General features: G+C 38.3%; 2 protein-coding genes and 1 pseudogene across 3 annotated transcripts in view; 1 reads left to right on the plus strand and 2 right to left on the minus strand.

The window, feature by feature from the left end:
• zfyve28 (zinc finger, FYVE domain containing 28) overlaps window positions 1–17558 on the minus strand; it is a 22213-nt gene extending 4655 nt beyond the window's left edge. The window contains exons 1-14 of one of the 2 annotated variants that reach the window (XM_016455075.1): window positions 17230–17558; window positions 14529–14669; window positions 11407–11544; window positions 10980–11182; window positions 10670–10759; window positions 10406–10495; window positions 10154–10255; window positions 7391–8815; window positions 7094–7189; window positions 4448–4611; window positions 3234–3350; window positions 3031–3132; window positions 1512–1615; window positions 867–929 (exon numbers count right to left, since the gene is read on the minus strand). In XM_016455075.1, the coding sequence (XP_016310561.1) occupies window positions 867–929; window positions 1512–1615; window positions 3031–3132; window positions 3234–3350; window positions 4448–4611; window positions 7094–7189; window positions 7391–8815; window positions 10154–10255; window positions 10406–10495; window positions 10670–10759; window positions 10980–11182; window positions 11407–11544; window positions 14529–14669; window positions 17230–17268 (2874 nt within the window). In that variant the 5' untranslated portion in view covers window positions 17269–17558. Of the gene's footprint in view, window positions 1–185; window positions 930–1511; window positions 1616–3030; window positions 3133–3233; window positions 3351–4447; window positions 4612–7093; window positions 7190–7390; window positions 8816–10153; window positions 10256–10405; window positions 10496–10669; window positions 10760–10979; window positions 11183–11406; window positions 11545–14528; window positions 14670–17229 lie in introns of those variants that run through there. The other variant, XM_016455076.1, reaches the window with a different exon arrangement.
• A 608-nt stretch (window positions 17559–18166) lies between these two features.
• Window positions 18167–24854, plus strand: cfap99 (cilia and flagella associated protein 99). Its single transcript, XM_016455013.1, has 15 exons — window positions 18167–18274; window positions 18837–18981; window positions 19145–19239; window positions 19473–19585; window positions 20006–20197; window positions 20749–20815; window positions 20927–20995; window positions 21100–21186; window positions 21325–21413; window positions 22227–22431; window positions 22525–22666; window positions 22751–22902; window positions 23013–23218; window positions 23641–23827; window positions 23926–24854. The coding sequence occupies exons 1-15, from the start codon at window positions 18167–18169 to the stop codon at window positions 24046–24048; spliced, it is 1980 nt and encodes a 659-aa protein (XP_016310499.1). The 3' UTR covers window positions 24049–24854.
• Window positions 24855–24905: 51 nt separating this feature from the next.
• The window catches only part of LOC107664497 (rhotekin-2-like), an 8984-nt pseudogene continuing 6173 nt past the window's right edge, over window positions 24906–27716 (minus strand).

Genomic DNA, 27716 nt, shown 5'->3' on the forward strand with positions numbered 1-27716 from the left:
GAACTGTAAAAGGCAATTACTTTACAGTTCAGTATAAGTTACAGACAAAAATAAAGAAAAGAACATCCAAATGTTGCACAATCATTTGCATGAGGAAATGAGAGAATATCCTCTTTTGGAAGATACATTAAATCCATTTCAAACTGTCAGCGCGCATATATATATATATATATATATATATATATATATACACACACACACATCTATTTTTGGCCATTCATCTAATCCCCAAACATCACTTCTCTGCTTTACAGAAAGCAGCATTATAAACATTTGGAAAAAAAAACATCTGTGCTATATTGTGCCACAAAGGTGTCGCTGATGGTGCAGTTGGTGTTAGTATTATTGTCTTCATATATGATGTCACAGTTTTGTTATTCTCATATTAATAATGTGCTCACAGTTTACATTCACTCTGGAAATCTGAGCCCATAGAACCTCCGGAGCCACACAAAATCCTGTTAACAAGCTATTTTTGCTGTTTTACAGAATAGCCCACTTGTTCCATGCTTGATTAAAGCAAATTTGTAAGTAAGCTCATTATTTGAAAGCAAAGCCCTAAATAAATACTTTGGCTCCCATAGCGATGGGGTACTTCCTTTATGTGCTTGAGTCCTTCCACACCGTCCATTTCAGTCTTTCTCGCTGTTCCCTGGTCAAGGCCGTTTCTTTCACTTTGAAGTGATTGCATTATTTACAGTTTTTTGGATGATGATGAAAATGGTGTATGTGCGTGTTCTCTTTGAAGTCTCAAACCTCAGTAAGACTCATGGTAGTGTGCTTATGTGTGTGTGTGGTCAGATACCAGTCCTGTCGCTGTAGAAAGGCGTTACGTGGAACATGTAGCAGTGAGTACAAACTCTCACCGGTTTCATCTGACCGTATCTAGGCAACGGAGCTGAGTGTGATGAGCAGCGGGAACAGAAGATCTGCAGTAAAACATCATCTCATTAGGATTGGAATCATGTTACGAGCCCCTGCTCTGTTTTCTCTTTTTTTCACTAATTGGACGGGGGTGTAGACTGATAACTTTAATACCTGAAACCTCTGTCTATTTAAGAGCTGCTGATGGCATTTCATGGTGGCTTGCTGTAGGAAACTTCTTGTTGTTTGTGTTGGTGTTTTATTTTTATTTTGTTACAGGTTGCTGAGTGTTGTTTGTTTAGTGAACTTAGATTACATAGGAAGGATAGGTAAGTGACCTGGAAGATTGTGTGTTGTTGTTGTTTCCGGTAGTTAGGAAGGTTTTAATTCCGAGGAAGTGGTAGATCTTTGAGTTGTCTGTGTTTATTTATTCTTCGTTCATTTTGTTGCTTTGCTTTTAGTGCGTTCAAACGATTAATCGTGATTAATCGCATCCAAAATAAAAGTATTTGTTTACATAAGCTTATATCTCTGTCTTGAAAGCATTCTAAGTTAAAAATGGGTTTATCTACTAAAATGAATGGGATTTTACGCCTGGAAATGACTGCACTCTATTCTGACAAGGGCTTGAAGATGGATTGCTGTACCTTTCCACAGCTCCTGCAGTGATGTTTCCTTCTGATGACTGTAAATGGCGCTTTACATGCAATGCAGGAATTGCAGGCCTCATCTGGTACCCATTCAGGAGGGTCTGATGTTGAAAGAAGAACAGAGAAAGAAAAGTCTGTCAGGTGTTGTAAGCACTCTCCGTTTTATCTTCTTATATTTGCATTGTTCTGAAACCTAGTACCCTGCTTTGCTGTCTACTGGCAAGTGGCAACATAGGAGGATGCGAGGTATAACATATGAGGATAGTGTAGCGAAACACGAGTTAATTTGTAGTTACTATGGTTTTGTTTCATTTGTAGTAAAACCATGGTCAATTTGTGCATTGTGCAACATGTGCATTGGTGCTCTTTATTCCGGTGGTTAAAATGGCTGAATGAATGTGCGGTAACTGCCTTAAAGAAATTTAACAATGTTAAACATTTAATTAATTTGACACAGTAACGCATTGACGTTCGCCTACTTTGAATAGGCTATTCATATTTTGCCATTGAATACAGTGAAATGATTGTGAATGAAAAATGACACAGAATAGTGACATAGTGATACAGATAAATAAAGGTTTATTCTGATCTTATTCATCAGATCTCGCACACACTGCAGCATCATGATTACTAGTTTAGAGCACTGACACTTGGTGGTGAAACAATCCTGTATGATTACCAGCCACCGCTTTCTCAGATCGGCTTGTTTTGGATTAAAACTTAAAAGTTCTGTCGAGTTTGGAAATTTCTGTTCACAATAATCATCACAATATCTCTTCTCCGGTCTTTGAAATGTCCGGATTTTGAAGTCATCCCGTGGACTCTCATATTAATAAGCATTTAAGTCAACTAGATGATTGCAGCACATTGAAAATATACAGAACCGGAAATAACCGGGCAGTATTATTTCAAAACAGAAGTGCGTCACGAGGCTCAGTGCAAGTAGTCCATTCTCATTAGGATTTGTCCTGAAATAGACAAACCTGTTCACATACTTTGGCTATATGGTGTATCTTAAAACTTTTTGAAAAAAGTTATGTATATAGAGCAAGACTATGATGCTTTACATTGTCTAGATAGGCAGCTTGCTAGGGCTGAATCCAAATATGCCTACTTCCCTATAATACAGAGCATTCAGAGATCAAGTGACAAGCAGTATGATCTAATTCACAGCTTCAAAAAACAGTAGGCGAAAAGTACCCGGATGACCAACTACTTCTGGTGAGAAATGCGCATACAAAGAATACTTTATCCCATATGGCCATGGGTGAGGATTCATAAAAGATTGGTAACCTACACACTTTCATTCTACATAGTCACACAGTTTTTAACAGTCACAAAATACGTTCTTGTTAAAAAAAAAAAGTGCCAAGTCAACAGACTATGTAATTTCAGAGGCAGCCTAGGTTTTGGAACAGAGTCGTATCATGTATATCAAAATAAAAAGGCTCTTCATATTGTGAGCAATGAGCATAAGTGGTGTGAGCAATGAGCATAAGTGGTGTACTGAACTAACCTTCAAACTGTCCCTCTCTGGCTTTGGCAGCGAGCTCTGATGAAGAGATGGTCTCTTGACAGAGAGCACAGTCTTCCAGTACAGCACTGCCCAGACATGGACCTGAGGTGCATATCAAACAGCACATTAAACTATGACGTCTGTCATCAAGTGATAAAAACATGCGGTTACAGCATCTGTATTTCAGAAGTGTGACTACTAACCTTTCTTGGGCTGTTCATTGTCCCCTTGGTCGGATTTTGTAGCCATGACCTCAAACAGAGTCTTTAAGATGCTTCGCACGTCACTCGCATAGTTTGTTTGCAACTGATCAGCCACACCTTCAGATATTTGAAAGACGGCAAATATTATTTTACAGCGCTAGTTATACATTAAAGTTTACATTGCACTTAGTACATTACACTTCACAGTGATACTAGTACCTTTTATAATCGGCGTTACTGTCCATGTAGTAGGGCTGTCAAACGATTAATCGCATCCAAAATAAAAGTTTGCAATTACATAATATATATGTGACCCTGGACCACAAAACCAGTCTTAAGTCACTGGGGTATATTTGTAGCAATAGCCAAAAATACATTGTATGTGTCAAAATTATAGATTTTTCTTTTATGCCAAAAATCATTAGGATATTAAGTAAAGATCATGTTCCATGAAGATATTTTCTAAATTTCCTACCGTAAATATATCAAAACTTCATTTTTGATTAGTAATATGCATTGCTAAGGACTTCCTTTGGATAACTTTAAAGGTGATTTTCTCAATATTTTGATTTTTTCGCACCCTCAGATTCCAGATTTTCTACCCAAACAAACCCTACATCAATGGAAAGCTTATTTATTCAGCTTTCATATGATGTATAAATCTCAATTTTGAAAATTTGACACTTAAGACTGTTTTTGTGGTCCAGGGTCACATGTGTGTGTGTGTGTGTGTATATATTATTATTATGTACACATAAATACACACACACATACATATATATATATATATATATAAATATAAACATTTTAAATGTAAATGTAACATCTTTCTTGAATATATACATGCATGTGTGTATTTATATATACATAATAAATATACACAGTACACACACATAAATTATGTAAACAAACTTTTATTTTGGATGCGATTAATCGTTTGACAACCCTAACATGTTTTATGCATTGGCAGTGCACTTAGTAGGAAACAGTTTACACTTAGCTTTACAGTGCACTTAGTAGGCAATAACAAAATGTTAAGTGTTAAACAATATAACTGGATGTGAATTATAGTACTGGATCTTATAAGAGTCAGGAAATGCAAACTAGGTTTATGGCGTTCTGGTGTACATTTACACTGTGTAATTCAGTAGAAAAAGATTACCAAGCAAAACCTTCATCAGACTACAAATCTCACACGCCATTAGGTAACACACCTGATATGCAGACAAAAAGGCGATGGATGAGGTCACTACTGCTATGGAAACGTGAACGAATTTTGTTGTGAGCAGCAAGTTTGGCAGCTTGCAAAGCCACTTGAATCTCCTGATGATCCAGATCCTCAGACATGTCCGAGCTGGTTGTCAGGCTACTGACAGGACTGAAAGGGAAGATTATTAGGTTAAAATTAAATTCATAAATTAGTATTAACAATCCTAATAAAACTAACAACAAATCTATTCTATGATATCATTTTCTTGTGCTCGATCTTTATAAAATGAACAACAGTAATTAAAAAATAAAGAAAGTGTAACTGAGTAATTCCATGATTCAAAACAGGGTCAAAATTGCCAGCCTTCCCTAAGAAAGAATTTCACATAATTGAGTTAATCCAGAAAGTGTGACCCTATGGCTGAGGAACACTATGGGATTTGTGCAACAGCTTGCTGGAATCACAGAGCAAATTTGAGGACTTTTAGGATATTCACACTGATGTTAAAAGAACATTTCTGAAAAAAAGTATACACTTTCCCCCAGCAAAAGTGGTGTTATATGGATGCTAAAATGTAATTATGCATTATGCGTATGAGTTTAATGCAGTCAAGGGTGATAACCAGGGCATTCCTATATGCAACAAGATGTTCTGAGATGTTGTTTATAGCATTGTTATTTCTGTTGTCAAAAAGAGTCAAAAGAACCCATCCCCAGAGTCCCCAACTTCAACCAAAGCTGTAAATGCTGCTTTTAAAGTATACATTAAATCAGATCAAGCATTTGAGAGTCAAATGCTAACATCATACTCTACTGTCTGTGGTGAAAGGCAGTGATATGAGCTAAAACAACATTGCTGTGTTTGTTTGAACAGCTCAATCAGCCCAAAACAGCACCACTGGTTTTGGGCAGGACTACCAATGGCAGATGGGGGAGTTTTGTTTTAGAAAACATTGTTTGAAAACCAAAATTACACACTTCTAAGACTTAGCACCAAACACTAAACATAACCTATTGAGTGCTGTATGTATGAGTCCTAAAACCTAGATATAAGGTAGCATTTTTGTACTTCCTGTTTCATTGTGCAGAAGACAATTGATTTTTTGGTTAAATGCCTAAGATGTCTGTATTAACACAAACTCAACAAATTTACACTTTTTTCCATAGCATAAAATATATATTTAATACCTTACTAATGACTTTTTTAAACCTTTACATGCCTGGAAAAAGGCAGTGGAGACATTAAACTCCATCACTTTCAACAGGTAAACTCATCTACTCATCTACTTCGCTTTTACAACCTTGTGTTATACTTATGCTCTTGCAAACTATTAAACTTGCAGACTTGTACATTTTAAATAAAAATGTATAAAGTTGTTAGAACCTTAGTCATGGTGACAATTAAGTCATGTGACTGTGGTGTCTATTGCCGTTTATAGCTTTTAGCTTTTTACTTCTGCCAATTGTACTTAGGATTCAAAATTCATGAGCCTTGTGTTCAGTTGCTAAATTTATCTTGGATGTACAAACGTACAATAATTGTAAACATTTGTTGGTTGTTTATTTTGTCAAGGGAACCAGAGTCACACTAACTTCCAGGTTGGAATACAACAAGCCATCCCTGCAGCACTCTATAGTAACAGTGCTCAGATATTCTACCTTAAAGTTTTAGTTCACCCAAAAATGAAAATTACCCCATGATTTACTCACCCTCAAGGCATCCTAGGTGTATATGACTTTCTTCTTTCAGACAAATACAATCAGAATTATATAAAAAAATGTCCTGGCTCTTCCAAGCTTTATAATGGCAGTGTAATGGTGTTATTGTTCAACAGTCCAAAAGAAGTTCAATAAAGCACATCCATCCATAATAAAAAGTGCCTCACATGGCTCTGGGGGGTGAATAAAAGCCTCCTGTAGCGAATCAATGCATTTTTGTAAGAAAATATCCATATTTAAAACGTTATAAACAGTAATCTCTAGCTTGCGCTAACTGTCATATGCGCAAGCCATTCTGGGCGGATGACATAGGACGTCGGTGTAGCATTAGCTCCAGTGAGAATATGCTAGTCTTGCGAGAACCAACATTTGTTTGCAGGAGCAAAGTAAGCAAAGTTTCCTCTTGGATTACATCGAAATCCTCCAACATATTTCCTTACAAATCCTCATTTTGCACTTCTCATTCATGACCAGTGGTTTGTTTGACTCTCTCCTCTGCGTTCGTCACTAATTACCGGCGCATTACGTCAACCCCCGGAAAGGCACTTTCTCATGAATGCGTGTACGACAGTTGGCGGAAGCTAGAGACAACTGTTTATAACGTTTTAAATGTGGATATTATTCTTACAAAATTGCATCGATTCGATACAGGAGGCCTTTATTCACCCCCCGGAGCCGTGTGAGGCACTTTTTATTATGGATGGATGCACTTTATTGGACTTCTTTTGGACTGTTGAACAATAACACCCATACACTGCCATTATAAAGCTTGGAAGAGCCAGGACATTTTTTATTATAACTCTGATTGGATTTGTCTGAAAGAAGAAAGTCATACACCTAGGATGCCTTGAGGGTGAGTAAATCATGGGCTAATTTTCATTTTTGGGTGAACTATCCCTTTAATCCATCAGCCAAAAGTTATACATGTTTACCTGGGTGTGTATGAACTTGACAAACTGCATGTAGTGACAGAAACACCATCTATGTCACTGCTGGGAACAGAACTGAGGGGGGACTCCTGAGAACTGCTGCGGACCATTGCAAAAAAAATTTAAAAACATGCGGGGCAAAATGAAAATGAAATACAAGAACCAAAATGAATAACAACCACCATAATGAAATCAACTCATATACAAAAAATGCAATAAACAAAACATTTTCAAAAGAGTCAAATCAAGAAAACCTGATTCATATCCATAAAATGAAATTTCACACTCAAGTAAACAAACCTAGAGATCTTTCTATTATCCTCCTTTGGCTGTTTTCCAAAACTTTCCGATCTCCCTTTAACCGTAGTGTTAGGTTGCGTCCGGCATCCTGTCTCCTGGTGGGTGCAACTAGGTCCTTCCTCTCCTTGTCCCGAGCCTCTTTCCTGAGCCAGAAGAACCCCTGGGGCACATTTCTCACAGCAGGGATAGTGGGAACAGTCCTGACTGCCCTCATCTTCTCTCGCTTGGTTCTGCACAGAACAGATTGGTACAGAAGGGGTGAGGTGGCCCTGAGACTGGGGCAGAGTGAGTGGCAAATGTCCATTTCCCTTTCCTGGGCTGCCAGCAGCTACTGCTGATTGGAATACAGAGCTTGTAATGGTGAGCTTGTGCTTTTCAAATCCCAGTGCCATGCCTCGTCCAGCAGGCTCCATGGCATCCTCATGGTTGTCTACGCATCCGCCAGTGCAGCACACGCAGGAGTTAAGCAGGCACTGAGTGGCAACTAAAGCCCCGCCCTCACCGGGTTCCGGAACGTCAGCCAACTGAGGTACGACGACGGCCAAGTCAGTCAAGCTTGGAGAACGAGGGTTAAAAATAACCGTGGCAGACAACTTCATTCCACCGGTCCGATTGGCGATTTCTTCCGCAGTCTGTACGTTATCCTCTTCCTGGGACCCTTCCCAGCCGTTCACCATGGGCGACCTTTCGGAGTTCCCCACGGACTCGGCTGATTGGCAACCCAGATTAGTGTCGTTGCTTGATTGACAGACCGTCAACCAACCGTTACAGGAGGAGTCAGTCAACGAGGCGGGACGACTGTGCTCAGGGGATCTGAGGCATACGGTAGGAAGAGGAAGCTGTCCGCGGCACAGCTCGCTAGTTACACCAGACTCCAGGTCATCCATAAAGAACACTCTATCATCATCGTGGTAGGATCCCGGGACTCTCCGCGGAGATGCCTGAGTGCTGGAGGCGGCACTGGAACCTTCAAGACTACTTCCCCTATAGGGCCGAGGCCGATGGGCTGGGGACTGATTCTGACTTGGAGGGGAAAGCAGAGTAGACATTTCGTCCCCCACTTGATGCACCATCATATTAAGTTGCTCTATCTCTTCTTCATCATACTGCATGGAGCAAGCCAAGTCTGCATCTGTGGCGTCCTCCTCTTCACTCTCACTGGAGGTCTCGGGCTGCCCCTTCCTCTCCTCATCCTCCTTCCATACAGAATCTTCTTCCTTGGCTACACTAAGCGTGAGATCTACCACCTCCTCAACTCTGTCGTCCTGTTCCAGTGTCTCCAGATGGCTCTCAGGACCAGTGGAAGCGGCTGGGTCATTGGTCGACGGCATACTGGAGCCTGCAGGGAATTCCCCATCCTGGGAGACGCAGAGGCTGCGCTCCAGTGTCATGAGCTCTTCTTTTGTTAAAGTCTGCAGCAGGTCCCTGACAGGAAGAACACAATTATATGACTCACAAATCTGCCATGTTCTTCAGTTGCTACATAAAAATTTAATAGGGTTTAAATTTTAAATCTCAGTGCTGATGCAATCGAGCAATTAAAGGGATAGTTCACCCAAAAATAAAAATTCCGTCATTAATTGCTGACCTACGTGTTGTTCCAAACCCGCAAGATCTTCGTTCATCTTTGGAACACAAATTAAGATATTTTTGATGAAATCCGAGAGTTTTCTGACCCTGCATAGACAGCAAGGGTACTACCACGGTCAAGGCACAGAAAGGTAGTAAGGACATTGCTAAAATAGTCCATGAGACATCAGTGGTTCAAACGTAATGTTATGAAGCTACAAGAATACTTTTTGTGTGCAAAGAAAACAAAACTAACGACTTCATTCAATGATTTCTTCTTTTCCGGGTCAGTCCACCACCATTCACAAGAGAAGTTTTCTTTGCGCACAAAAATATTCTCATAGCTTCAAAAAATAACGGTTGAACCACTGATGTCACATGGACTATTTTAATGATGTCCTTACTAGCTTTGTGGGCCTTGATTGTGGTAGTTCCCTTGCAGTCTATGCAGGGTCAGAAAGCTCTCAGATTTCATAAAAAATATCTTAATTTGTTTTCCAAAGATGAACGAAGTTCTTATGGGTTTGGAACATCATGAGAGTGAGTAATGATAGAATTTTCATTTTTGGGTGAACTATCCCTTTAAAATATGGATGTCAGTTCTATCCAACTTCCATAAAGACTGTAGGCAAAGCGCGTCTGTGAGATTCAACAGTTTTCCACACGAGGAAGCGCCTTCAAAGCTAAGCTACATGGACATTAAATTCTCACAGAAATAAAGGTATCAAAGAAAATTATATTCATGGTATGGCTGACAAGCAATACAAAAGGCAATTGTATGTGTTAAAGAAAAACTATAATCCAACGATGTACAAATAAATTCAGGCATCAAAACACTTTTTTTGATAACCTGAAAAAGACTCTTGTATACTGTTTGAATTTGATTTTGTTGTGCTGCTTGTGTCCAGTGTTGACAGGTGTTGTGCTTTCAAAGACATTATAATCAGTGACACTGTCTAGATTGGATGTGGTGCAATGAGACACTGAAAGTTAATTGATGCACACTCTATCTCAGACGTACTCCACGTGCCTGCGCTTCTTCCGACAACAGCACAAATGGACCGTTCAGAGCTGTTTTGGTGTGGTGTAGACATGTTGTAAGCCTTCAATACATCATTGCTTCCAAATATCACACAATCAAATATGACCAAATCAGAGGTGTCACTGAATTACTATTGTGAACACTAACCATACCTTATTTTTCTCAGCAAAGTACGAAAAGGCCGGAAGAGTTCAGACATGTCCTCTGGTTTGCGGTCGAGGTTAAGAGGTCCATCAGAGTAGATAACAAGGCCACTAATAAGACAAAACATGACAAAAGATAGCATTACCAAATGTATGTAAGAAAAGAGTATGACATACAGTGCAATGAAAATTAACACTCTGAGGTGGATTTAGAGGTGGAAGACATGAAAAAACAGATAATTAGAATAACATATCACTTACCAAACAATGGCAAGTCTAGGGATTGTAAACATGAGAGCTGGTTCGTAGTCATCAATCATGTCTTGTGTGAGATATTCAAGCTTTAGGGCCCTTGAGATGGGAAAACAAGACATTTGCTTATTAACAGTGTGTATGATAAATAAACGTAAATAAATACAGTACAATTATTTTCATGTTTCTTCCCAATTGATAACGCAATGCTTCACCATGTGTATCGTATCGGGAGTTAGCAGGCGATACCCAATCCTAGATCTGAATATTCACCTTTCAACTGTCTCACAGAAGAGCACAATCACCTCCTGCTGGATGTAATACTCTTTAGGAGACTTCACAGGCACCATGGCTGACACGTAGCTACAACAGGCAACAGACAGATCCATGATATGATTACATTAATATCACATTTTGCTAAAATGACAGGTTTACAAAGCTAATCTGCTGGTGTATGAAATGTATATTGTAATAATTTATGAACTGTCCAAAAGCATAAAGGCACTCTATAGGCATCATCATAATTATAACATCTCAAGGTCAAATAAGTGGATGCAGAAATCACAACAGCATTTTAAGGTACCTGAGCTCAAACTCAGCGAAGAGGCTGTCAAACTGACGTAGCGCCTCCTTCATGCGGTCTGTGTAGTTGTTGAGATCTCGTAGCGCTTGGTCTCGTGTGATGTTGCGTATTTCCTCCAGGCTACGGGTGAGGTCTTTAGCTAGTGGTCTCATGGCCATGCTCTCGATTTCACGATTCATAATGATCGATCCTGCTGCCAGGCACTGGAGAGAGGAGTGAAAATAATATCATCAATGCTTCTAATGGGAATCGCCCTGTGCCACAAGTGACGGCTATGATACACTGCTGGGAAAATATTGTAATGCAATACTGTTTTTTAGTAAAGCAGATCATCAAGTTCTTTATCATCTTGTTCTATTGAAAGTTAACAAGAAAGATCTCTAGGGAAGGTGCCTTGTTCTAGAGGTAAGCAGTTAGTGTGCACTACCTCTGCCCCAAACCACAGCTGCCCGGCGAGGTTGTCATGGCGGATCTCTTCTGGGAACTTCACACAAAAGTCTCTGTTGGCTCGGTCTTCGGGTATGCATTCATCCATGATCTGATTTATGATGTTTAACACATTGTCCTGTCCAAATATTGTGAAGAAACACGACATGCAGGGTTAGAACATTTACTTTAAGGGTTAAAATATATTTACATTCACTATACCAATTCCCATGATTTGCGTTCAACAAATTGCCATGACTTTTCCAGGCCTAGAATTCATGATTTTAACATTCTCTGATAATTCAAGGATTTACAATTTTCATGACTGTGGAAAATTACCGCCATTGAGAAGTTTGGGGTCAGTAAGCTTTTACAAAAAATTGTAAAACTTGAAAAACTAAAAAGTAAAGAATGCATTAAATTGATCAAAAGTGACAATGAAGACTTCAACATTTTTATAAAACATTTCCATTTCAAATAAATGCTGTTCTTTTGAACTTTCTTTTTAAATAATCCAAAAAGGTTTCACAGTTTCCACAAAAAATATTAAGCAGCACAATTGTTTTTAATAGTGAAAATAAGACATTTCTTGAGCACCAAATCTGCCTATTAAAACAATTTCTGAAAGATTACATGACTAAAGACTGGAATAATGGCTATATTGGCATTACCATCACAGGAATAGGCTATATTATATTTTAAAGGGGAACTATTATGCGAAAAGGTGTTTGAAGTGTGTATGAAAATAACCAGCCTATAACTGTAAAAATCCACCCACTCAATTTTTTATAATCCCAATAAATCATAAACAGTCTCTCTGAACACGGATTCCAGATTTCTCCCTACGTTAACATCATTGCAGGGAGAAATCCCTCCCATTTGTGATGATCTCTGCCCTATTTGCATAGACACACAGCCCTGAGTGAGAAGCAACAGTCCGCCATTACTGTTTTCTTACTGTAGCTGCTTGTCAGCACCAAAGAGGCATTACAAATGTTTTGTTTTGGGATGCATCTGAGCCACTGAGGGCACTGCGGTTAAATTTCATTTTCGAAGGAAATGCCCTGGAAAAATCTGCAAAGTCCTATATGTTTGTGCCAATCATTTTGCACCGGACTGCGTTACAAACGAGGGTCAGTTCAACGCTGGATTTTCGCGAAGTTTGAGGGATCAATACCAACGCTTCAGGAGCAAACGTCAGCTCCAGACAAAGTATCACGCGTCATATTTTTTCCAAATTGCCTTTCTAAAAAAGCTTTGTCACTCTGTAAGGCTAATGTTGCTAGAAGCTACCATTGTTTCTGCCTGTTTTTACTGATGCTGCCTTCACGTGTTACCAGAATGATGGTAAATAGGAATATGTAGGGCTTCACGATTAATCGAATGCGATTGTCATGCGCATCTTGTCAGTAATCTCCATCACGTGCTTTCAGATGGAGCAGCACTACTACACAGAGCCGTAGTTCACTGACAAGCTACGCCAAAAAATAAAAACAAAATCGCAGACAATATAATCGCGTTATTATGAAATCGAAGAAATCATTCTGCGATAATGACAGCTGTTTGTGTAGCTTCTCAGTGAACTACGGCTCTGTGTAGTAAATGCTGCTCCACCTGAAAGCATGTGAAAATACCACATTTAATAACATATTTTTACTCCAAACTCACTTCATAACATCAGTCGAGTGTTTGAAATAAATCCTTCTGTGAGATGATGTGGCTTCTTACAAAGAATAAGGCACACAACATATTTCATAGTATTCGAAGTAGTAGTGATAAAGGCTATGTCGATAAGCATTGCATTATTATATACTTTATTAGAATGAAAATGATAATAATTATAATAAGAACTCGGATAAATCATATATTGTCATAGTCCTGTGTTTATTAGTCACATTGAATCAATGAAAGCAGTTAAATTTTCTGTTTATTCAGCTACCACTACAGGGATTTCCTGGATTTGTTTTGCGGGGTGTATTTGGAGTTTACGTGAGAGCGCCCTTCCTCTGAGTCCGCACTTTCGTGACGTAATGCCGCTTTGACTGCCGGGTAGAAGTCGGCTGCGTAGCTCACAGGCTTGCGAGCTTGGCAGAAGTGCGGATCGAGGGTGCAAAACGGCCGCAAAGGGGGCGCTCGCGAGCACCCTTCTGAATGCTAAAATGACGAATGGGACACCCTACAGTCTCGTGGACTTAACGGACATGCACACATGGCGGCCATTGTAAGTCCGTAAGACCGCAAGTGCACATGAAGTGTTCCATTTGAGACAGGGCCTGAGAGTCTCTGACATTTTCAGTGAGTAAGATTTATTAGTCACATTGAATCAATGAAAGCAGTTAAATTTTCTGTTTATTCAGCTACCACTACAGGGATTTCCTGGATTTGTTTTGCGGGGTGTATTTGGAGTTTACGTGAGAGCGCCCTTCCTCTGAGTCCGCACTTTCGTGACGTAATGCCGCTTTGACTGCCGGGTAGAAGTCGGCTGCGTAGCTCACAGGCTTGCGAGCTTGGCAGAAGTGCGGATCGAGGGTGCAAAACGGCCGCAAAGGGGGCGCTCGCGAGCACCCTTCTGAATGCTAAAATGACGAATGGGACACCCTACAGTCTCGTGGACTTAACGGACATGCACACATGGCGGCCATTGTAAGTCCGTAAGACCGCAAGTGCACATGAAGTGTTCCATTTGAGACAGGGCCTGAGAGTCTCTGACATTTTCAGTGAGTAAGATTGTCCGGCTTTGTTGTTGCCGGTATGCCGGAGCATGAGCTCTTGAAGCTCCGCCCTCTTCTGAAAGGGGGCCGGGAACACCAGCTCATTTCCATTTAAAGAACACCGCATTTTGGCTCATACCCTAAAAGTGGCAATTTTAACAAGCTATAAAAATTATCTGTGGGGTATTTTGAGCTAAAACTTCACATACACACTCTGGGGACATCAGAGACTTATTTTACATCTTGTAAAAAGGGGCATAATAGGTCACCTTTAAAATATATTCAAATAGTAAATTCTAACAAACTCATTCTTCAACTTTCCAGAATGGAAAACAAACACCTGCTGATAAAAATGACCAAACAAGACTAAGTTCTGTACTGTAAGATAAGTAAGTAGAGTGAACTGGTTAACCTGGCAGGAGCGGAACTGGTTGACCAGCAATGTACACCTCTGAGGGTCCTTCCTGCCGTCCAGACTGTCCAGCTCAGTGGCCACTTGGTTCAGCTCTTCATCTGCATAGTAGAACTGGGCCAACAGCTGTGGATCTGACCTCTGTATGGAGGGAAAAAAAAAAAGTAAACAGATGGTCTGAATGATCTAATCAAAAACCAGATGATCAAACAAACTAGTTCTGAAGTAAGCAAGTATCAGAGAGAGTCCTGTATGATGGATGCCTGGTGCTGTATGCGAAAATATCAAAAGAGCATGTAAGATACTAAATGACTGTAGCTATAGCTGTCAGCACTGGATTGAAGAGCACTGATGAGGATTTAGACCTTTGGACCCCTTTTGTTCCATTGGGCACTCAACAGGGAACATCCTCCATGAATTGCATCATAGACGGGACACTGTATAAGTTACAAGGTGTATTTCAAGAGCTGACATGCACTACTGCTGGGGTGGGGTCACAGTATGACTTTTTTTTTTTTTAAGAAATTACTTAAGAAATAATGCATTTTTAGACTTTTACATAGTCACAAAAAAATCTATTTCAAATAAATGCTATTCTTTTGAACTTCCCATTCAAACAACCTAGAATTTTTTTTTAATTGTATCATGGTTTCCAGAAAAATATTAAGCAGCATAACATATTCTGACTTCTGACTTCTTGAGCACCCAATCAGCATATTATGATTTCAGATTGATCATGTGACACCGAAGACAGTAATTTTGTTGCTGAAAATTCAGCTTTGCCATGGCAGAAATAAATTATGATAAAATTATAATAATTGTTTAATAATAATAAGATTGCCAATATTTTTCTATTTTTGAATAGTTCCATTTATATTTATAATACATGTCAGTGCAAAATCTCCAAAATGATACTAGGGTGCTGTGGGTAATTACCAGTGCATTGCCATGTGGTTACTAAAGTGTTCTGAGTGTTTTAATGTGTTGCTAGTCAAGAGTCCAAGTCTCTGTGATATTTTGATTCTTAAATATAGCCCAGGTGTCTGTTTTTAATGCAAGTCTAGGATTTGTTTTTATATTGTTTTCCACTAGGCAAACCAAAGTTTTGTTCAATCCCCTAACCTTTAACAAAGAAAAATAAGGGCCAAGTTTGCCTTAGCAAACAACAACACCATCTAATAAATGAAGCCTAACTATAGTAAAGTGTTATCTGCACACTGTGATATAGTATTTGGAGTGTTTCCAGTTTGGGAAGCCTCTGTTTTCTGGACTGTGGCCGTTTATAATCTGCACATGATTTTGCCTGGAAGTGGCACGTGGCTGGGACATGGACTAGAGCGGAGTATAAGCTGATTTGAACGGGTCAGCCCTATGATTCCCACACAGTAGAAATCAAACCACTGGAGATCAATATCACCACAAAACACATGTGGAACTAAATATTTCTGTTGCACAGGAAACTACTTGGCCTATACAAAAAATAAACAATCAATACTGTTTAGCTTTGGGCGATTATTTGGGTTGTGTACATTAACAGACTTCAAAAGTGATGAAAATGATGTCCGCATAAAGGTTTATGGTTACACTACAGTTGTAAAATTAAGGCAACACTGATAATGAGGACCAATGTCAAGTAATGCACTAACTGACATACTTTTCTAAGCCTCAACCAAACATCTTGAATATTTTATCAAAGACCAATATTTTCTGTTTTACTCATTTTGTAAAAATCTGTTAATTTTAGTGAGCGTCTGACACTGCAGTTAATTCCTGACGACAACAACAGGCATGTTTGTTTAGAATGTATCCAAGTGAGTCACAGTCATCGAGGTAGAACTGCACCCATGGGCCAAGGCTTCTTTGACAACGAGTGTAAACCTCAAGGGATACCTTGGGTTTAATTCCAACGAAACACTTTTCTGCTCTAACATCCTGTTAGACACATTACCAAAAATGGACTGAAAAGTGACCTTCATTTCTCACAGAAAGTCTTTAACGCATTAAACATCAGTTGACAACAAAGCAGTCACAAAACACAATTGCATCAGTTGCCCAAAGTGTGGATTGCAAGAATCTTTCATCACTAACCACAATGTTAGCTATAGTGAAATGTGGTTTTAGATGTGTAAAATACAAATTGCTGACAGCAGGAAAGTTTTGGGCCCCATAAAGGCCAATTAAACCTCATCAAAAACCAAACACAGCTGAGAAGAGCCAATGTACAGAAATATATCTGAGGCAATATAAATATATTAATATAGGTTTTCATACTGCATATTTTAACAAAGAATACAATTAAACAGCTGCCAGCATACCACACAGCTGTGAACAAGCCCATTCGTTATAAAGGGACAAATTCATCTGAATGAATAGTAAAGGGCTGTGTTTCAAAACGTAGTGAAGATACTACCTAGACAGAAATGTTGGCATATGATGTCCAAAATTGTTGTTAAGGTAGGTCACATTGTATGACGCTCAAAATGCTGTCTAGGTAGGCAGCTCGCATCATGTGATGTCAAAATAGCTGTTAGAGAGCTTGTATTATACGACGGCCCAAAATGCTGTGTAGGTAGGCTGCCCACATCATATGATGTCTCGAATGCTGTCTAACTAGACAGCTCGCTAGGTTTTGAAACACATACACTTAATAATAAAGCTATACGATGAGTATTTCTTAAAAGTGAACGAATGGCAAGCTTACCTTTGGCTTATAAAGCCACTTTCGGAACCGATTCATCATTGGTCACCTCGCCAGTTTAGCGACAGCTCCGTACCAAACCCGAACCGGACCTTTAAACCCGCACACACACAAACACACAGCTAGCGAGCTAAGCTAGCGCCTGCTCTTTTACAAAGCCGCGTTGACAGTGTTAAGTAGAGGCCACAAAACAAACACAGGCAGTGTTAATCCACTATTAGTTAATCATGGGCTCGGACTCTGCCCTTATATCCAGCAGGCGAGCGGTTGTCTTTGTCCCCAAACACACGGGCTGCTCATGACTAAGCTAATGAGCTAGCGCTCAGTGTGACTACGGAAGTTGCGCTGCTTGACTGATTACACTGAGGTTGCCAAACACTCCGCGTTTTTTTTTCTAAATTATTTAGTAGCCTATATTTGTTTTTATAAATCCTTTTTGTTTACATAAATAAACACATAATGGAAAAAAAATAATACTTCCATCATGTCATTCACATCATTCGTATTATTATTTTCTACACGTCTACACATTTATTTAACTTTCCTTTTTTTGTAAAGCGCTTCACGTTACTGAAATGCTATCTAAATAGATTTTTATTATCATTCATATTATATTTTTTTTCACTAAATGTTTAATTTTTGGACAAAAGAGAACAGTAATAGGCTACTGACGTTCCCTCTCAGGAAAAGTCGGACCGCCTCGCTGTTGCCAGGCAACAACAAAACACTGTAGCTGCTGCCGGGTGGATGTTTTTCATAGAACAGTATCTTATATGAAAACCTGTTCAAGACAAAATTCAAGAACTCTTTTTTTAACACACTGATCATTTTTATTAGAATGCTCAGAATTAGAAAAGCTAAGTAAAAAAATATCCGCATTATCGGACCGCTATCTATTGATCCGAAAGTATATTTAATTTGGCTGAGAAATCCAGTGAGGATGAATTACAAAGAACTTGTCAACGAGGTCACAAGGCTCCTGGACGAGTTTCAAGAAGACAAACAATGCATTGACAGTTTTACAGAGGATACTGCCAAGGATCTTACGGTATTCTTATCTAACGCAGGCCTATTCTCCTCCATAATGCACACTGTCCATAATGGTCGTAATGCATTATTAAGTTATTAATTGCTGTAATTTTTTAACTTTCTAAACTTACTTTTCCCTTGAAAAAGTAAAGTAAGGAATTACTCTTAATTTTATGTCATTTAATTGCAGTTACTTCTGATGTAATTGCATTAAATACTGTATAGACAATAGAACAATAGTGGATTTAACATCAATTAATGTTATGTTTTTAATGTACCATTCTCCCTTTAAGAACTTTGGTCAGTTTAAGATTCATTTATGCAATTTTATTTTTATTATTTATTTGCGAGCAGTTTCATGCCTATCCTTGTATTGTTGAACTGGTTGGGGGTTATATGGGAATTAGAAAGTGATTAACTAAGTAATGCAATAGAGAGCGTAGAACAGTAATAGTTAGTAATTAGTACATGAAGATGTAATTAGTAGCTAGTAATGAATTACTTTTTTAGAGTAACTTACACAACACTGTTCTTCACTAGAGACTAATATTATTCATAATCTCATGTCTTCTGTCTTTTAGAATTTCTCCTCTTCTGACCAGAAGTTTATTATTGATACGCTGTATGGATGTATCATGCACAAAAAGCTTTTGGATGTTGTGGTCAACATCTTTTACAATCACCATGGAAAAAAATTATTCAGAGTGGATCGAAACCTGTTCATTGGTAAATATATTTTGTTAATGTATTACAAATAATATTTTTTCCCCTCAAATATACTATATATACTATAACCCAACTATGGTTTCTTTTTGCTATGAAGTTAAATTAGATTTAGGCATTAAGAAAGGTAATAGATCTAATTTTGTCTTGTGTTTGGTTTTCTCAGTTGTCTGTTATCTCGCCATGTTCTGTCTTGATGATCTTGGCCTGGAGCATTTCAGTAGAATTATCAAGTCTCTAGACATCTCAAAAATGCACAAAGTAAGCAAAACACATGTACTATACACAAATGCTTTATGTGCACTATTTTATGGACATTTTTTATGTTTATGACATTTTAGGAGTTGGACAGTTTATTATTATGGACCGTCAAATAATATTAATCTAGAAAAACAGAATGAAAATGTAATTTACAGTGAACTTGAATAGTAACTGAGTATAAAGTACTGATATTTCAGCATTGTACTGTACATTTACTCTGTTTTCTGTCTCAGTTCCTGAGTTTTTTCTTTAATATCAGCAACCTCACAACACACATCCAGAGGGAATGGAGTCACATCTATGATGCTGTTGTTGTAGATAATAACTGGATCACCCCTTTGCTGAGGTAAAATAATAATAATAAACAAGAAAGAGTGTTTATTAGTGCTGTATATCACATTATTTGACAGTGTGATGCATATGTACAATGATACCTTTAGCTGATGTGACCTTAAATGCTGGTGTTGCATTAAATCACACTATGAAAAAAATAAATACATATCCCAAATTAGTGTCCCATAGAGTGTCTGCATGTCATCAGTTGAATTAGGTATATTAATTAGGTGGATGTTTTTAGGAATCATTCAGTTATTAATGAGAGTATGAATTCTAGCTGGAGGCTTGAAAGGGTGTGGCTCATTGTTTCCTGATGCCAGAACATGTAACTAATAGATCTTGCTCTAAACAAGCTTTTGCACTTTTATTTCTGTTATTTATTAATAGTTGTTAGCAAGCATTGTGCTGATGTCCTTATTCTTATTATCAGATGGTGCAATGAGATTGAGATGCTGTTGGATCAGCTTGCCAAAAAAATGGGCAGAGGAAATCTGCCAAAAAAATCTCCCAGGAAAAACACTAAACCCAGGGAATTTGATCTGACCCAGCCCAAAGCTCGACCACTCCCTGCTCCTGAAGTCATTCCACAGCAGGACAAGCCCAAGCCCAAGCCGGCAAGTATATAAATACTTGAAATAATGGAGTATTTAATTTATGAGTCGGGCTTTTTTTTTTTTTTTATCTATTGAAAAAAAAAACCCACCTAACTCATTTCATCCAATCATCATTTTATTATTGCATGATTGGTTTTTTGGTAAAAGGCTAAAAGATTCATAAGTGACTTAAAACCTTCAGACACTGTCTTTTAAACAGTGACAGAGATATTAGACCAACACAAACTGCTAAATCAAAACTAACTAAAAATCAGTAACTATTGATTTTATCTAAGAGCATATGGTTTATGAAACATCTAGAATCACAAAATAAATAATGGTTCATAAATGTAATATATTAATACTCTCAGTTTCTATTAATTAAAAAATTAAAAACAAGCAGCTTTGTCAAAATTACTGCGGAAATGTGAGGAGTGGCTTTCAAATATTGCGTTGGACAATGGGAGCCTTTGAGTCAAACAGGCTGAGAACCACTGCATTATGAAATTGTTCACTTAGATGGTAAAATTATGTTGATTGTGGCATTTGCTTGCCTCCTTCCTCAGGTACCAACCACCACTCACAGATCTCCAAAGGAACCAGAGATTCTGGATGATATGAAGCAGAGGAACAGACAGAAAGCTTTAGTAAGCCAAATCAGAGATGCTGGGAAGCAAACTGCTTTTAGTTTTGTCGCAGTTATTACATTAATTTGCGTTCAGACCTTACCTCATGATGTTTTTTACTTTCACCATTAGCAAATCCTGAATGAAGCAAACTCTCAGCAGTTCAGATGTGCAAATCCGCAGAAGTCTGAGAAAACTCAAGTTAGTGTCTTATAGCACAACTGAATTGAGCTAATGTTTTTTCTTCAATGCCTTAGCATCACAGAATTCAAAAGCTATAAATGTTTATATTTCCTGATAAACAGAATGTGCTATCCCAAATTCTTCAAAGCCATGATGCTGAACTCCAATTTGACAAGCTTTATACTTCTGGAAGCCCTGCCACCCAAAAGGTCATTTGGACTAGATAAAACATGCATTGATAAAAGCTTCTTGACACATACACCATGTGCTTTTGAACCTGTTTTCTACTACTGAGGATCTTTGTGCTGTTAAAAAGTGTGTGAACGTTTCTGTTTATGATGGCACAGATAAACAGCTTACCTGTCAGACTGAACACAACAGCCATACTGCGAGAGGGAGCTTTATATAATCGTCAACTGGAAGAAGAGTTACAAAGGTAGAGTCACACTCTTCAATGGGAATCATATTTTGTTATTTTTCTCTGTGCAATTACTCAAATTAATTCCAAATTATTTAGACTAATTATCTCAAATTATTAATCGTTATTCCAACGCACTGAGAAGCAACTAATAGAGTATTAAAGAAATAACCCAAAAAACTAAAAATCTGTCATCATTTACTCACATTTACAAAACTTGTTTTTTTCCATGAAACACAAAAGGAGACATTAAAAAAGGCAAGAAACACCATAAACTGTCTAGTATATAGTTAATATTTTGCACTATTTCTATGCGACTAATCAAATAAATATATGGCATTGGCTCATTTGTACAATAGGAGCTTCTTTGCTGGTACAGATCCTCTCAGATCAGAACAACTTTGTTTGGGTAAGGGAACAAAAATCTAATCTTATAGTGGTAATCTAAGGTGTACCACAAGGCTGAAAGATAGGTCCTTTGCCCTTTTAAAGATCAGATTTAGCAAAATTAGAAATCAGAAAAAAATCTCAAATCTCATATATATCTCATATATACATATATTTAAATATGGCACATGGAAACATCACACTAGGACACCTGGTCTGACATCAATATTGCAATAGGCCATTGTTTCTTGAGTTGTGTGGACTGCATTTATGGTTCTTCTAGGGTTACTTAGAAATTCATTAGATAAATGTGAGATAAAATTTTGGGGTGAGCTAACCCTTTAAGGACAATCATAAAAGTCATAGAGTGTTTTCCACAACATTCATGCCACAGTGTAGGAAAAATCCTTGTGTGTTCTAATGTATATGTATTTGGGTGTTCAGATTAGAGCGATTATCGCAGGGTGCAAGCGAGCCGTCTGCGTTCCTGCAGTGGCAGAAGGAGATGAAGGAGAAGGATCTGCAGGAAGAACTAGCTGAGCTGGAGCGCCGAAGACTGGAGGGACGGATTAGCCATGAGGAGGCAGTTCTTGCACGAGAACGTGTCTTGGAGCATAACCACCATAAAGCTCAGCAGACTAAAGAGGAGGTGATGTCGGTGATGTCATAACAAACATCAGTGTTTACAGCAATACATGACTCAGTCTGTATTATGTTTATGATGATTAAATGTGTGATTCAGACTGCTGAGCTCATGCGCAAGTATGCAGAGAAACGTCTGAAGGAGGAGAAGGAAATGAGAGAGCTGGTGCAACAAGTGGCTGATGGTCACAAGAACTCCAAAGCCGCCAAAGATAAGCTGCAAGAAATTAAACAACGAATAGGTACAAAAAGTTATACGTATATAGCATAAAATTTTCGCAAAGCATTAAATGACAATAAATACACACTACGTTGTTTCAAAACAGTTAAGGAGGTCTCAGAGCACAGCAGGGAACTCCTCAGTCAGGCTCTGGAGGAAGCCCAGGCTGAGCTAAGCAGGAAGATGGAGCTTATTCATCAGATTCGTGCTTTTGAGTCAGTACCTCTGGTCAGACAAAAGTTTGTGGATGACACTGAGGTTAGTTAATTATCTTCTTAAATTTACCAAAAAATTTATTATATACACTACAAGTCAGTGATTTTGATGCAATCGACACAATTTACGTTTCATGATCTTTAAAAACTCAGAGTGCAGGTCACGATTTGCTGTGTGAGATGTCTCTGGCGGAGCTGCGGGAGCGTTTGGCACGCCTGAGAGAGTCAGAGCAGTGTGAGCTGGAGGACAGAAGACAGTGCATCTTTCAGGAGAAACAGCTCAAAGAGCAGCTACTGCTAGAACAGCTGGACAATATCGCTCTACGCAGAAGTCTAGCAGAACAGGCCGCTTTGCGCAGGTAACATACTGGCCCTACCACACCTGTTCCTGCATCAAGATAAAAGTTGGGTCCGAAAGACAAAGTGTATATTGACAATATTTGTGTTTTCTATTTAAACCTGGGAAAAAAAGACACAAGGCAGATGATTACACTATGACTTTTTTTGGGTAAAGGAACAGACATCTATCTGATCTTACAGTGGTAAAGTATGGTATGCCACAAGGCTCTGTATTGGGTCATTTGCCCTTTTAAAGATCTGGTTCTGGTTCATGTTAATTCTTCAATCTAACTTTTCACCTATTATTATGCTGCTATACAATGAAAAAATTTAATTAAATTAAATTAGAAAAATGCAAAAGTATTTTCACATGTGATTTTAGAGGTAAATATGTGGTAAAAAAAAAAAAAAGAAGCCGACTGATTTCTGTTTTGTTTCACAGTCAAGAAGAGAAAAGGATGAGAAATGAACTGCGGGAGGCTGTCAGTAGAGATGAGAGAGTGCTGACCCTACAGAAGACCCTGGAGCAGAAACAACAGGAAAGACAAAAGAAAAAGACCGAAAAAAACAGTATGAAGAAAAATGAGCAGGTGCTTCCACTCACAGTGAAGACCACCCTCAACAAAAAGGTGAGAACAGACTAGAACACTCCATGTGTCACAAATTGTACTTAACACTTCAGATGTTGAATAATGTGTTATATTTTGCCATTAACTGATACAAGCAGCAGGTTCTTGAAGAACAGCATTGGCAGGAGTTGGAGCGCAATTTGGAACAACAGATTTACGGGACCTTGCAGCCATCATCTAAAAAAAATGGTGCTGGTCAGAATCACAGGCAAGTTTACTGATAAATGTAAAATTATACTTTTCTTGAACGAGTAGAAGAAACTGATATTGTAAAATGTCTAGGAATTATATAAAAATAAAAAGTAATGATACTTGGTATAAAAGAATGTTATCTATATTTTAAGTTGCTTTTTAGGTCATCTAACACAGGCCTGGTTGATGTTACCCAAATAATTTGGGAAGAAAAGCAGATTGACTGTTGAGAGAACTGTGTTTTTGCTGTGGAAATTAAACTGAATGATTGCACAAGTTTTTTTTCTATACTGAAATATTTCTAATCAAAACACTACAGTAACAAAAGGCCTGCTCTGGACATCAGAATAAACCAGTTTAGTACAACTTTTTTAATGTTGTTCCATTTCATTTTAGCAAAATTACTACAAATATCTCTTCCTATATTAATGCCCAAAGAAAAATTGTTGATAAAGAGTGAATTACTCTAAAACAACTGAAATAGAACTGTTCCAAACAACAGAAACCATGTATTGCACAAGAAGTACCATAAAAACATTAATTATCTAAAAAATAATCTACAACAGCATTTAGTGGAATGCATTGTGTGTGCGCTACTTAAACATTCAGAAGTGTACATAAATGAAACAATGATAATAAACAAACCATAAATTCACCTAACAAGACATTTTCATACACACTGTACCCTACGTACAGTGTTTCATAGTGCTCAGACCTTGTATAAAAATGAACTAATTTAACTACTTGATGCAGTACAACAGTATGAAGATTAAACCCTTAGTGTCTAACATGAAAAATAAAAAAAGTTTAAATTTTATTTACCTGTTTAAGAGGTTTTAACTGTATAAAATCTAAAAAAAAAAAAAAAAAAAAAAAAACACACACACACACACACACACACACACACAAACAATTATCCAGTTCCTGAAGCATGTTCTTTCACCTACTAATATTTTAAGAAAAACTAGAAAACATGCACCTGTTTTCACACTACAGACATTATCGGTCATATAAAGGTAAAAATAAAAACGAACACTAAAATGATGCAGCAGCTGTCGGCCAAAAGTGCTTGGTTGTAGTGGTTACATCATGAGTAGTTATTACAGACAACTAGCTTTATAAGACATGATATTCAAGTGACTTTAACAGTAAATAAAGATTGGAATGAACTGGGTCATCATTAAGTCATGAAAATTGAAAACTGCTATTTTAAAAACAAGTAAAATAGTAAGACTTTACAAAAAGTAGCACATCTTGTCTGATTCTGGGTGTTTGTTCAAGCTAGAACAAACAAGGTAGGCCATTCATACATTCACTGCCAGCATTCTCATCCACATTCTCTTGGCCCCTTGATATGATCAATGAAAGGACAAGAGGGAGTTTATCTCCTTATGAATCCAAGGACATTTCATCTTTCCATAGCAGATCATTAATCAAAGAGATGTCTCGCGCCTCATTAATTCACCAGGCTTTTGGGTTCATCTTCTCTCTGAATGACATCCTCTGTTTGTTCCTGGGGGCCGGCACAGGTGGCTGAGGGGCCTGACTGTATTCTTTCCCAGGATTTTCAGGTATATCTGACTCGTCATCTCTTTTCTGAGGAACACAAGGGTGCTGACAGGGCTCGATCTGTTCAAGGAGTGCATTTTTGCGAGTGGATGTGTGGCTCTTCTGCAACTACTGAATGATGGCAGAGAATTTAGCACCGAGCGAGGGTCGCCCTGTCCGAGGCCTCGCCGCCTTACAGTTCTCTTTTTCCTGATTGGAAAATAAGCTGGTAGGTTGAACAAACGGTAATTTATCAGGAGGGGGTGGAGGTGCTCTCCTCTTCTTTTTGCTGGCCGTGAAAGGACTCGTAATAGACTGATTGCTTTCTTTACCTGGTGACAGAACCGTTTTTTGTACCACCATTGGCCGGGATCCTTCAAACAGTGCTGCCCAATGAGGAGGCTCTGTGTCCTCCTCCTGACCAATGAGAAAGCGCCCATCAGTTTGCTCAATCTTATTGTGAATTATGTCAGTCAAGCTCTCAAATTTCCCAGGGGACCCGATGCCTGAAAAGAATATATTTTTAAACAAGCAATTAACAGAAATAACAGGAAGTTGGACTATAACTCCTCCCAATTCAATCAAATCAATGATAAATATATCCTTCATCACTCACTCAGATCATTATAAACAGAGTCAGCTTGCTTGGTGAGAAAGAGTGGGGGTTTGCGTGGTGACATAACCTCAATTTCCATAAGCTTGTCACCTGTGCGTTGCCACTGACCTAAAGAATAAGTTCATATTAATTGTTTAGACATACAGTTTAGTAGCAAAAAAAGATGTCAGGTGAACTTACTCTGGTCATAAATGTGCTGCCAGAGGGCGTCCAGCCACTCCTGCAAAACATCAGGGGTTTCAGTAATGAACACATGACTGGCAGAGTCTCCGTTTCCCGGGTTTATCAGGTTGAGTCTAGTGCCAGTACTCTGGTGGTCCTTTCCTACCACACGAATACGGGTGTCCTGCATGAACACACACACACAAACTCTGTACTACATATTTTATAATGGTTCTCCCATTTAATGAATCATGTAGCAATGTATCGCAAGTGGTAAAGCTTTGTCTGTTGCTATTATTGCCATGACCTTTAAGGCCCGTTCACACCACGGACGATAAATATAAAGATAACGATAAAGATATAGTTCTAAAAATCGTTCTCAATATTAAAGAATAGCAGAGTTCACACCACATCTGGTGTGGACGCTAATATCGTTATCTTTATAGTTACCGTTCTTGGTGTGAACTGGGCTTTAATGTTGATTGCAATTAAATTACTGTGTTAACTATAAACTTTAAGATTAGAAAGGCTGCATTACCACAATAGCAGTCTAAAGTAATGGCCATATAGCAGATTATATAAGAGTTATTGGCTGATATTAGATTTTTTTAGTTAAATCAGGCCAAATTGCATAGGTAATTGTGCTTGCTCATTTTCCCTATTTTTACATTTAGATTACTTTTGTTGTGATTGAAGGCTTATTTTACAAAAGTTTAATAACACTGGAAGATCTTTAGCAAATCTAAACGTTTAATGTCCATTTTTCATATATTACAGTGGTGTGATGCCAAAATTCACTTTTAGTATCTAAAACAATTTACTTTAAAGGGGTCTTGATATGATTATTTAGGGTCTTAATGAAAAGTCTGTAACATAGTTTGGTTCAAATTTCTCAATGGTAGTGTAAAAACACCTTTTTTACCCTGTCAAAAACACCTCTTTTCAAAGCAAGCCGTTTTGTAGCATTTTCCTTTAAATGTTAATGAGCTGCAAAGATTCATTAAAAAAACCTTACTCACTTCTGTAGGTGAAGCTGGATCACGAATGATTTGCGCAAACATAGATGCATTTAGGTAGATCGGGGGCGCATTCCCCCAAAACAAATGTAATCCACTGCGAGTTCAGCGGCTCAGATGTCGGGAGTAAATGACGACTGTTATGTTCATTATTACATCCAACAACAGAACACCTCAATCGCTTAGAAGTCATTCTTGTCTACATCTGCTCCGGCGGTGAAACAATGGCAGACTGGACTGATGACAGCTCACTCAGGGCAGGTCTAAGGTAAGACACCAGTCCAGTCTGTGTTGAAACGCTACTGTCAATCAAACTATCGTGGGAGGGGCCTGTTTTTGTGACGTCACACAGACA

This window comes from Sinocyclocheilus anshuiensis, unplaced genomic scaffold, assembly GCF_001515605.1.
Source record: "Sinocyclocheilus anshuiensis isolate Anshui unplaced genomic scaffold, SAMN03320099.WGS_v1.1 scaffold167, whole genome shotgun sequence".
Lineage (NCBI taxonomy): Eukaryota > Metazoa > Chordata > Actinopteri > Cypriniformes > Cyprinidae > Sinocyclocheilus > Sinocyclocheilus anshuiensis.